Raw genomic sequence first — 12,688 nt, forward strand, 5'->3', positions numbered from 1 at the left:
GAGCCCTGTGTGCTTTCAGCTAATATTCCTGAAAATATGGAATCAATAATACAATGTTCTTCACACTGTGCATCTAGTTCGTAGAGGCTATGGGTTCATTTCTAGCTGAAACGGTGGAACAAAGGTGTAATTTTGCAGGGTTCATTTCAACCCCCCCATTTCGTGTCAGGATTTTTCAGGAGTAATAAACACATCTAGATCACAGAACAAAAAGACGATCTGAAAGGTTTAAGTACTTCAAGAGCCACTGCAAAGATTTATCCAAGACTTGGGCTACAGCTGTCACATTCCTTGAGTTAAGCTATTTGTGAGTTGCACAGCTACTGCATCTCCTGATGTTAACCCCACTGTGTTTTCTCAAGTCCAAGGGCATGCTGATTTAATTTTCCAGGAGGACTTGGCACCTGCCCAAACTGCTAAAGTGCCAATATTTACTTTAATGACCATCCTATCACTGTGCTTAATTAGCCAGCAAACTTACCGGACCTGAACCCCATAGGGAATCTATTTGATACTGCCATGAGGATCCAGCTATACTGCTGAGATGAAACCTCATAGTAACAAAACCTGCTTTACTTAACACAAAGTCAGAAGCTGATCATTTCCTTTTCTGATGCAGTGATTCCTGGAAAAATGGCGCTTCAGTGTGTGTGCTGAACAGTACAGGGACGTGTTTTTCAGTAGGCTAGGATTTCTGTAATAAAGTACATTTTTAATTGATCCTGGAGTGTTCAAAATATCTGACTAACAGAATTTGGATTTTTCATTAGATGAATTAACAAAGTTCAAAGAAACACCTAAAATATTTAATTCTGTGTGTAATGTATCTATACTGTATGAACGGTCGGCAGTCAAACCCCATGTGCAGAGACTCACTATTCTTGCACACAGGATGCTGCAAAAACAATCAGCAGAGGAATAATGGATAAAGAAGACTGCTTATATCTGAGCAAATCCTGTAAACAGCTCTGATTCTTTTTTATATATATATTTGTGCAGTGTATATTCCCATTGATTTTACTGAAAGTATCATTATAAACTATTGCCTCGTTTCCACTGAGCTGAACAGCTCAGTGATTTGATATCAATTGTTGAGTTGAACAACCTGTACTGCATCATTCCTGCTCCCTTCTCGAATAATGGTACAGTTTGGTTAGCTTGGAACTACTGGCATCATGACTGTTGTTGTACTAGCATGACACAACATTATGCATGTGTGTTTAACCCCCGCCTACCCAGAGAGCATCCAACAGGTGAGGGAAACACTCAGTGAAAGCAAGGCATTAGTAAATAGTAGTCAACTATGTGGTTTTTTTTCTTGTTTGGTCCTTGTCTGCTTTTTAAATCCAATTACTTAAGTATATCCACAGTTACATATTTGCCAAAAAAAAAAAAAAAATGAAGGTTGAATGGGTGAAATATTATTTCCGGAAAATTTCCAAGAAAAGTTAAGTTGTACACCATAAGGTGTATGAATAATCATGGGCTTTTCTCCAGTTTTTTTTATTGGATTTTACTCTAATAAACACTGCAAAAACTTAAACCAATCAGTTCTATTGAAATTAAAAGGACTCTAAAAGTGGGGCAAGTACTACATGACATGTTGTAATATTTCTAATCTGACGACTATAAGGTAAAATATGCCCTGGATGTGTTTACTCCTTGGTTTCACTTCAAATTCAAAGGCAACATTAATCTGTTAGACACTGTCCGTGGCTGCCCTCATTAAGAAGCAAGCGAAAGAGTTATTGTTAAGCTGCTCCTTAAAGATCATTTTTCCAGAACAAGGATATGTGCAGCAACAAATTACATGGTAAAAATATCCCTTAGTTTCTGGCATTACATTCTATTGTTGAGATCTGAAACAAGAAGCATTTCCCTGTGAGACCCCCAGCAGCATTAAAATAGAGCTTTACTCAGCCCAATTAGAACTTGTGGAAATCAGGCTAATGGATATACGAGGTGGGCTGCCTTTGGCTCGCCCTCCAACTTTGTAGAATAAAACAACCACAACCTTGAAGTTAAATCTACAGTAATGTGTGTGAGACGCTATGGTTCGGGCATTCTCTATATTCATGTAGGAATTAAGTTTATTGCCTTTAATCCCCCTTTTTTGATTTAAAGTGCATCTCCATCCATCTGTCACTCTTGGATATATATTTATCTCTCTTATCTGCCTTTCTTTTTTTTTTTCCTCTACACCCTCCATGCTTCATTTAAGCTGAAACATGATGCTCTTTCTCTTCATCCCCTCTTCTCACTTAACCTAATCCTCCCTCCTTTTGGACAGAAGTGTCTCTCCCTAATGTTAGTAACACAAGTGTAATCCTATTTGTATGTTATTGTGTTGTGATGTTCAAAAGGAAGATGCTTTATAAGATTTTCCAGCCTCCATTCAGGCCAGAGGAGCTTTTTTTTATTATTTAATTTGAGGGATACAAAAACAAGAGGGGAAAGCAAAGCTGAAAGAGGGCAAGGGCTTCAGCAGTCAGCTCTGACAGGAATCTGTGGACTCAACGGTCCGTGGCGAACCGAAGTGTCAACTCCACTTGTACGTCCAAGCATATCATTAGGGAGACATCTTTTGTTGGAGTCAGTCACTGCTCTCTTTTGAAGAGTGAATGTGGAACTGCTCATGTTTGCACACGCCAGCTCTTTCATTAAAAAAAAAACCAAAACAACACATTTTAAAACAATGGTGTTGTAAACAGACATGTCATGTAAGTTTGTGTTATGAACTAGGGTTTGATGTAGAAGGTTGCCTCATTCGCTAAATTCAAGCTTCAGCATAAGAACTGTAACCATCTGACACAGTGTGTGACTTATTTTCCTGCTTTAATTCCCAAATTCAGAGCAGATTCTGATGTAACTACTGAATCACAGCCAATGAGGAAAGAGAGTTCAGCATGATTCAGAAAAACCAAAGCAGGATATAGGAGATAATGCAACTCATTAAGTTACTATCTCAGTACCACAGCACCACCTGTTGGTCAGCATGGTTTCTGTTCTTTGCAATCAGGAAAGTTCAGTTATTGCTGTTTGGCTTTTTTATGCTGTTTATCTTTTGCTTTGAGCTCTTTTTACAGATGATGTTCTTAGATTTTTTTTTTGTCTTTAAAAATGTTCACTACGTGCTTAACTCACATTTACCAGTTTTTATTTATATTTGTAAAATAGGTTTTCTATCTCCAGCATTGATTTGGCAAGAGGTTGGGTTTTATCGGGACAGGTGAACCGTCCATCGCTAGGCAACACAGACAAACATAGTCATGCATTCAGACTTAAACACAATTTAGAGCAATCACATCACCTAACAGGCATGTTTTTAGTGCATAGGAGGAAGCTGGAGTATCCAGTGGAAATCCAGGCAGGCCAACTGATTGGCCAGCAAAAAATATATATATCTTCCACATAAGACATTCAATTGAATACTTTTTTAACTTCTTTTTTTACTTCTAGATGTTCAATTTGTGTGAACTACAGAGATGATTAAAGAGTAACTATTGGTCCCAAACATTGCAATAGAACCTGTGAATATGAATTAAATTTCTTCAAATGGGAAAATATGGAAACCATTAAAAATAGAGATAAATGTATTTTTAAGGGTGTGTTTTCTGGTTAAAATGCAGTTAGATTTTCCAGTTCCCAGTTCAAACTGCCATAAACTTAACTAAACAAAATCAGGAAACCATTGCAAGAAACGATGTGACCAAGGTGAACTGCAACTTTCCATTTCGATATTTGAGCTAAAAATTCACAGTACCTTTGAAAAATAACACTACCTACTTTAAAAAAAATAAACACTAAGCAAATGGAAAGAGCTGTAACGACTTATATCAATGGCCAAAAATTTTATTGACAATTCAGAATGAATACTTAGTCTCTCCATCCCCCAATCCGAGAGGTCCTGACAGTAAAACATGAGAAATAAGCTTTTAACTTTGCACTGCTTCTCTTTTCTCACTCTGAATCACATCTATGTTTTGTTGTCTCCTCGTCTCTCTCTCTTTTTAGATTCAACAAAATACAGAACACAAAGAACACAATGAAGAAGGATGGCATCAGCTCCTTGACCTACAAACTGGTTCAGGTGAAGAAGTATCCTATGTACACAAACATCTCAGTGGAGATCGGCAAGCCTCCGCCTCGGCCCATCAAAGGCTAGAGAGAGTAAAAGAGAGAAGGATCTAAAGTTGATGCACTTTTACCCGGATGGGAGAGAAGAAAGGAAGGTGTGGAGTAGAGAAGGATGATGTGACTTTCTCTTTTTTCCCCTGTTTACTTGTTTGAGATTTCAGCTTGACAATTTTTCACTGGATTTCACTAGGGATGCCAGCTGCCACCCGGTAACAGTCAGCGACGTTAAAAACCTTTGGAAACGGAGCAGGAATGTCAGCAGCTGACAGAAGGTTGTTGTCAAACTCAAGTGTCGTTCCATGAACTATCATCTGCAAACTGGAGGGCATCCAGCAACATATTGGCAGGAACACCAAACATGGCTGTTATAAAACACCTTGCCCCTTTTCTGGAGATGCACACACAATAACTCAGTCCCATTTCAAAACAAGCTTCGGTTCACCACAACGCTTGACGACATGAACAGGATGCAGCTTCCTGTTGAGAAACGCATGAAATTACCAAACATTTGCAGTGACGTTTTGCAGGTAACAGATTACCTGCAGGAACATGAACATTCAGTGGTTCAGGTGGTTCAGATGGTTTTTGTTGTCCCCAAGACATCATGTCTCGACACAGAACTGTTTCATGTTGACATTTCCCTCTGGGAGTCTTCAGTCTGAATCTCCAAACTCAAACCTTCTGCTATACGTCTATGAATGTTTAACGTGCCTGCATCTACAGCAGAAGACTCATGAAAACAGAGCAGCAATGAACAACTGGGGTGGGGTGGGAGGGGACTCATTTTTTTTCTCTCTTCTTTTATACATTTCTGAACTTCAAAACAGAACTGGAATTTTGTAACGAAAAGATACAGTTATTTGAAAAGTTTTCTTCAGTGTGCAGCCTGGTGGAAGTACGTCGAAACGTGAAAAAAGAAAAACATACTGACAGCTCGGGTTATGGGTTCCAGTTTTCCTTTTGTCTTTTATTTTTGTCTCTGAGCCTTACTACAGTTTTAACAGGCTAACCCGTGTTCATAAGGTGCAATATGCTATAAGGTTTCTTCAACATTCTGAACTCATCAAATTTTGTCAAAATAAACATGAAGCCTGAGCTGTCAGGTTATGTTTTACAGTCAAGTAGCATTGCGGCTAAAAACATTGGCTTGCAAATCTTTTACACTGACAGAACTAGTTGAAAACTAAGTCTTGTGGTTATTTTCTAAGCCTGCAGTATAGCCATGTAGTCTTTTTTAAACAAATATCATCAACTCTATATGGTGTTTATGAGTCACTTTTGTGTCTATCTTTTGCATTAAGTCATTTAGAAAACATATCGAAATGGAGTAAATTGTCAAAAGGAAACGTAAAACTTCTCTGGTAATATACAGAGCATTGCAAACGTACTCATGCTTCCCATATTTTGTCACTAGCTTGATGTAAATTATTATTTTATGTGATGGACCAACACAGAGTTCAAGCATATTTGTGAAGTGCAAGAAGTGTGAAGTGTTTTTTTTTTGCAAACCAAAAAAACCCACTTCACTGTGGAAAACTGTGGAGTGCAGTTGAAAACCCCTTAAAAAATCTTCTCCAGTCTTTACAAGTAATCAAATTATTAATCACCTGCGTAATTTTATATCTCAGTATAAATGTAGCTGTTGTTTGAAGACTTAAGGTTTTTCTTGAAGGACATTAGTGGAAAAATAAGTAATGAAATTCAAGGAACACAGCAGACAGGTCAGTTGTGGAGAAGTTTAAAAAGGATTGAGTATTGTATAATAGCAAAGCTGAGACATGGCTGTCTATCTGACCAGCTGGCTGAGGAGAGAACTAATCAGAGAAGTCATTTAGTGGTCCTTGACGCTTTAGAGAGACTCTATTCAAGTCGAAGAATCTATTGACAAGACAACTATGAGCACTCTGAATTTGGCCATTAAGAACAAGCTGCAAAACAAAAGATATTGCTGAAAGAAACCGTCTTGATCTCATTTAATGTTCGTCTCAAGTCATGTAGGAGACACAGTGTGGCAGAGGGTTCTCCAGTCAGATTAGAGCTGCATTGTAAAACACTCTAATCCTGATTACACCATGTCTATTGTGAAGCATGGTGGTGGCAACAGCTTTCTGTGGGAATACGTCTCTTCAACAGACATAACAAAGTGAAAACTGGAGATTGAAAAAGAGTCGATTGGAGGTTGACCTTCCAGATGACCCAAAAGACTTTTGAACATTTGGAAGTGGGACCAAACATAGTCAACATTTCAGATTTTTTATGCAAAAATAAAAAGTTTTGGTTTATCACATAAAATCTCAATAAAGAACATTAAAGTTTGTGGGTTCAACCTCATTAAAAAGTTCGATGGGTTTGTGTACATTTGCAAGCCACTGTTTAAACCAGCTGAGAATTCTGTCTGACTTTTATGGATTTTGTTCCCACATTTGAATATCAGCCATAATAATCAAATATTCATATCTTGTTCTGCTGAATCACGTCCGTCGATGCAGTTTGTCCTGTAAAGATGCTTCATAACATTCAGTAACATAAGTTGAACCAGGTAGACACAATATTTAATTTGCTCCTCCATCAACACTTCATAGCCTTGGACAGCTTTGTCTCCGAGACATTGCTCTTCTTCCTTTTATGTTTTTAATTTTTCTCGCCTTTCTTTTTTGTCTATTAATGCCCACACCTCCAAACTAATGCCTTGAGAAATAATATGTACTAATTCAAAGGTCAGACCTGGGAGAAAAAAAGAAAGTGTCTGAGAAAATCTAAACTGAAGAGGTTGAAGTGAATTCCCTTAACTGTTATGATTTAGCGAAAATGATTTCACCTTTTTGGTCAGCCTTGAGGCAAAATAGGTTTCAGTCTGCTTGGCTCCTCGCCTCAAGCCTGAATGGTGGACGATATAATTGCTCCTCTTTTCAGACACACACACACACACACACACACACACGCACACACACACATAAAACACACTCATTCACACCATCTGCCTTTTTTATGTATTATCTCCCTTCTCGCTGCCTTTCCATTCTTACTCTGCCAGTCTGGGCTGTATTGTATCGGTGGCTCACTGTTGTGCTTTGTGATGGACCCACTTCAGGCACATCTGGGCTTCACAGGAAGAGTGCTTCTTCTTTCAACAGATATCGACAGGAGCTCTTTGTCTGTATCTTTATTTTGTCTCTAATCACTGCTTCTCAGCACACATCCCCACTTGTGAGTCTTTCTAACCCCCCCACCTGTTTCCTCCTTCTCTCTTCACTGTCCATTTGGCTCCTTCTTGCCTGGATTATGGCTCTTTTTTTTTTCCGTCTGATTAGTCGTATTTCTGGTGCTTTTCTCTTTTCTGACTACAAGTGGTCAACGTGTTTCCTTATTGAAACTGTTTACAGCAGTATTACACATCAGTTCACATCTGTTGCATGCTCTGCTTTATAGTCATTATTAAGGATGGGAGGTCATAGCATTTTTAGGGGGTCAGTTTGTAAAACAGATTACATTTTTTGTTGTTTTTTTGTGGTTATAAATGCTGATAATGAGAGTGCAGCAATTGCATAGTTTTTTTTTCTCATGGTCTTAAAGGGGCACTACAGCAAAGGCAGAAAGCTTTTAAAGTTTGGTGACTTCAAGGTCACATTATTCATATTTTTAAAACCCTAAAGTCTTAAATCCCATTATAAACATTAAGTGCAATGACATTTGGTGCAATCTTAGTATTGCAAGTTTTGGTTAGGTGTATATATGCTTAATAACACAAAAAAAAATTAAATATGCATTATAAAACACCACACAACTGGATAAAAAAAACAACTCCAATTGTCAAGAACTGGTCTCAAAATGTATCTGCTTACTCTTCAAAGAGCCATAAAATTACAAATTCATCTACCTTGCAAAAGCTGAACTGCAGTGGGCAGCAACATGTGAGGAAGGAGCTACAGCCAAAGAAAACTGAGGTCACTCTGCTACTTTCTCTGCCATCTCATTGAAAAGTTTTGAAACTGTAGGAATGGTGTAACTGAACATTTTTAGCAATTTGAAATTTTGATATAGTTTGATTGCAACAACCTGTCCTTGCCCAACTGGCTGCAATCCTGATTAAAGTTACACTGGGTTTGCTTTGCTTTGGACCTTAGATCTGAGATAGACATCACATCTGAGTTTGTTGGAGCTGCAAATCAAGAAAGCAATGGGCCAAGCTAATTGGTACGATCAGTGCCTGGCCTACTGTTGGCAGTGCAAGGTGATAACATTTTATCTGAAGTTTTATGTATTTAAATATGTAAACAAATAGTCCAACAGCACTATTTGTCCCACTGGTTTGTTGTGTTACAAATATTTTATTCTTGTGTCTTTGACCAAGTTTTACACATAAGGTGGCCATATTGGATGTTGAAGTAGGAGCTGCTCAGAGACCTACAACTTCTGCAGTCATTTTGTTGAGTTTTTGTAACTTGGAACTTGATAATTCCTGTTTGAGTACAAATTCTGATTAATACATTTGACTCGTGGCAGACGTTACACCCTAGTTTTACTTTTTCTTGTTGCAAGTTGAAAAATCAGTCGGTTGCTAAATATTTTGTGTAATGACCAGGCCTCTGTTTCATGCCTTCAAGCATTTTCACAAATTGAAGCTATTCCATTTTGGTGTATTTACACACACACTATAAAAATTCAACAAAAAAAAAACAGCGGAAAAAAAGAAACTTTTTTTTTTTCACTATGCCTGACATGAAATCAGATTGAACTTTTACATTTTAAGTAAATTAAGATTACCAAAATTGTTTCTGTTCAAGAAATGCCAGATTAATGAGAAAGAAAATAGTTATGAAAGCTTTTGTTATTTTCTTCAGAGTTGGAAGTTTATGTATGTCCTTAGTGTTTTACATGATTCTTTTAAACGGTATGTCAAACATATCAGATAACCTTTCACAAGCTTCTGAAAGTAATTTCCTGGCATTTTGGTCCAAACTGAGACGAGTTTGTTGGCTGTCGTTCTAAAACACACCATTTCAGTTTGATTTTCTATGGGACTGATGTCAGGGCTTTGAGATCGCTACTGAAAAACTGACTTTTGTTACACATAAGTCAACTTTTACTAAATTAGCAGTATGCCTATGTTTCTTGTCCCTTTGGAAGATTTGCGCCCACATTCTAACTTCTTGGCTTATGTATAGAGATGTTGCTTTACTAATTTCTCCATCGATTTTGTGAAGTGCACCAGTCCCTCCTGGAGCTAAAGTTAAGAGGGTGCTCTCAAGCTTACAAATCTCTTTTTTTCATCCAGATGTAACTATGGTCATTATAGCCAAACTGTCTCCTTTTTTAAGTAGCGTGATTGCTGGACATTTCCATGCTATTCATACTTGCATATATATATGTATATATATATATACATATATATATATATATATGGTAAACAGATAAACATTTCATGGATGAACAAAACTTCTGGTAGTTCCACAATCATCTCCCTGATGTTTCTGCTTATTTTCTGATGATTTTGCTGGGGAAGCAGTGCTTTAATTGTTGCCTTAAATTACATTCACGGACGTGCCTCCAATTTACTCAACTGTTGTGAAATATCCTTTTAGAAGATTACAGAGGTATTACATCAACTGAGCTTCCCTCCACACCCCAAATTTTTAAAGGACGCTAACCTCAGTGCCAGTAAGCTTCTGACTTTGAAGAAAAATAATTCTCTCTCTTGTTATCCTGGCATTCATTCAAATGATTTTAGTCATTCCAACTGAGCACTCACAAGTTAAAATTCAGCAGTCATGTTGAATATGAACTTGGGAGCGCTCAGAGACCTCCAGTTATCAAGCTGGAATTTAGATTTTTAGAGCCATGCCATTTATTTTAGGATGTGCAACTCAGAAATTCTGATTTTTAAGGTAAAAGTCAAATGCAGCATCAGTCCAGTACTTTCTGACTTCCATCTCATGGTAAAAAAAAACTCAACGTTTTTTTAGGAACGCTGTAAAAACCACAGCACACACTCATGCCAAATTACAACCAAAAACCCATTCTTCTGCAAAATTTACAAAAAAATTGTTTCAATGCCATCTTAAAACAAACCGAGTATGAGTCTGATACACCACCTGAAACTTTGATTGGATTAATTGTAGGATGTTAGATATGTGCAGTGGAGACAATAAGTTTACTTACACTGACTGGACAAAAGACACAAACACCTTTTTTTTTCTCACTACCTGAAGTTAAATCAGACCAGACTTATCTTGTTTTAGGTCAGTTAGACTTACCAAAATGATTTCTATTTGATAAATGCCAGAATAATGAGAGATATCAGAAACTAATTTAATATTGTCATTTAACAAAATCAGAATTTACGTACAGAAAATTACTATCTCTTTAAACAATGAGGGAAGGCCCAGGCTTTGGAAACTTGTGGTGGGTTAAAAAACACATTTCAGTAAATTGGAAGTTCACTCGTGAATATATTAAGGCGATGCCTAGAATATACTGCTTTCTTGTTTGACACAATGGAAAAGCCACAAAAAAACGGCCAAGGAAGGAAGTCATGTAGGAAGAGCAGTAAAATTACAAGCTTTATTCCAAGAGGGACATAAAAAACAGATTGAAATTTACAAATGCTGACAGGAACTTTTATTTTATGGAAAAATGTCATAGAACTAAACTGTTTGACCATAATGACAATCGTTAAAATCTGGAGGAAAGAAGGGGAGGCATGTAAACCTTCTCTGGTTTACATGCCACCATCCCACCTGTGAAGTATGGGGGTGGCAGCATGATGCTGTGGGGCTGTTTTGGTGCAGGAGGAACTGCTGCCCTTCATAAAATCAATGTAAAATCAATGCCATCACAGGAAACAAACATTACGTGAAAATATTCACATAAACATTTCAAGACAACAGCCAGGAAGTTGAGGGCACAAATGAGTTGTAATTAGTACTTCTAATTGAACTAAAACAACAGGAATTTGATCTGAATTAACTTCAGATAGTGAGAAAAAAAAAGTGTATTTGTCTTTTTATTTTGTGTATGTAAACTTCTGGTTTCAACTGCAGCTGGAAAGAAGGCCCCAGTGTGTATAAACTGTACCATGCCTCACCAAGACCAGTAACCAACGTATTTAGCAAAAAAATGTATTTGTGGCCTCTGCTTGAGAATCAAACAGCTGTATCACACTTCTGGTGGTGACGGTGTTTGAATCAATCTTCAGATGCACTCTTTGCTCTTCAACTGCTAACAGTCAACAAGATCTTCAGGCCTGGAGGCGTTTCTAAAACTTTACTGTACCTATGGCTTTTTTGTACGTTGAATGTTGAAAATGTTATATCTTATATAGAATGCATTATGTCATATCAAACCTACTTTTTCTATACAATTAATAAATCTGATGGTAAAGATTGTATGTTGGTGTGCTTCCTGATTCTTTAAAGTAATGCTAGTTTTCACATCTGGGCTGAAGTGAACAGGAGGATTTTTTCTGTTCATTTAATATAATTATTATATTGTTATAATAATAATTATTATTATTATAGTTTGCTTTCTTGTATGTTGCTGTACAGTCATTCTGTAGCTGATCAGTTGGTTGTACAAAGTTTTGACTCAGAAGGGCTGAATATAAATCCATGATGTATTTGTGTTTTTTACGTACTTTCCATTGCACAACTATGCACTATGTTTATTTGTCTTTAAAGAAATCGCAGTAAAATACAGTGTTTGTGGTCATAACAGCACAAACAACAAAAAGCATTTAGGGCAGTAACAAAAGTGTCTTACAAGAGTAGGCTTCTTAATGAAAGGTTTTCACAAAGAAAAGTAATAAAATTAAATAGAAGCTAAAGAAAAAACTAAAATGAAAAATAAAACAAACTAATAGTTTATTTTGACTTACAGTGTAAAACCAATGCACTGAGGTTGTGATGTGAGAAAAAAGTTGCATCAGGAAACAGACTACTGATCCCAGTACTAGAAGCAGGGTTCATACAAATTTCAATCATTGTTCCAATTACATTCTTGACAATACAGTGAAAAAAACCACTTACTTAGTTGAGTGTTATTCACTATTATTTCACAATAATGGAGTAGGTTTCAGACTTTACTTTTTTTTATTAGATCAACTTAGCTAAAAAGCTTTGTTTTCTTCCATAAATTATAATTAAGTTCCTGGAGTAAGTCTTGCAAAATTTAAAACAATACAACATCTTTATGTTAAAATAAACTAAAGACTTTCTGACAAGTCACTGAAAACTGTATATTTGCTGTATCTTAGTACTGAAGAATCAATACTACCTTCCTACACCATGTGCGTGCCCAAGCAGCATACATTTAAAAACAGCATTTAAATAACATGCCAACAAATCTCATCTAATGTTATACTCTCGTTAATTATTTCCTATTTACTATTCATCACAGCTGTGCATGAAGTGTAAAACAGCATCAGCTTGTGACAAGTCTGTCACTAGTTGTCTTATTTATCAGCTGTTTATGCTAACACTTAAATCTATCTATAATTTTCTGGTAATTTCAGGACCAAGAGATCCTAAAGCTCTTCCTGTTTCTCCTTAAAAAC

The 12,688-nt window shown here is 36.8% G+C and overlaps 1 protein-coding gene across 3 annotated transcripts in view; it reads left to right on the forward strand.

The window, feature by feature from the left end:
* Positions 1-11,524, forward strand: part of b4galt2 (UDP-Gal:betaGlcNAc beta 1,4- galactosyltransferase, polypeptide 2) — a 178,324-nt gene extending 166,800 nt beyond the window's left edge. For 2 of the 3 annotated variants that reach the window (XM_081598501.1, XM_081598500.1), the window contains one exon: positions 4,015-11,524. In XM_081598501.1, coding sequence (XP_081454627.1) covers positions 4,015-4,165 — 151 coding nt within the window. In that variant the 3' untranslated portion in view covers positions 4,166-11,524. The remainder of the gene's footprint in view (positions 1-4,014) is intronic. The other variant, XR_014084330.1, reaches the window with a different exon arrangement.
* The last annotated feature ends 1,164 nt before the right edge of the window (positions 11,525-12,688 follow it).

The sequence above is a fragment of the Poecilia reticulata genome, chromosome 17 (assembly GCF_904066995.2).
Source record: "Poecilia reticulata chromosome 17, P_reticulata-male-v2, whole genome shotgun sequence".
Classification (NCBI taxonomy): domain Eukaryota; kingdom Metazoa; phylum Chordata; class Actinopteri; order Cyprinodontiformes; family Poeciliidae; genus Poecilia; species Poecilia reticulata.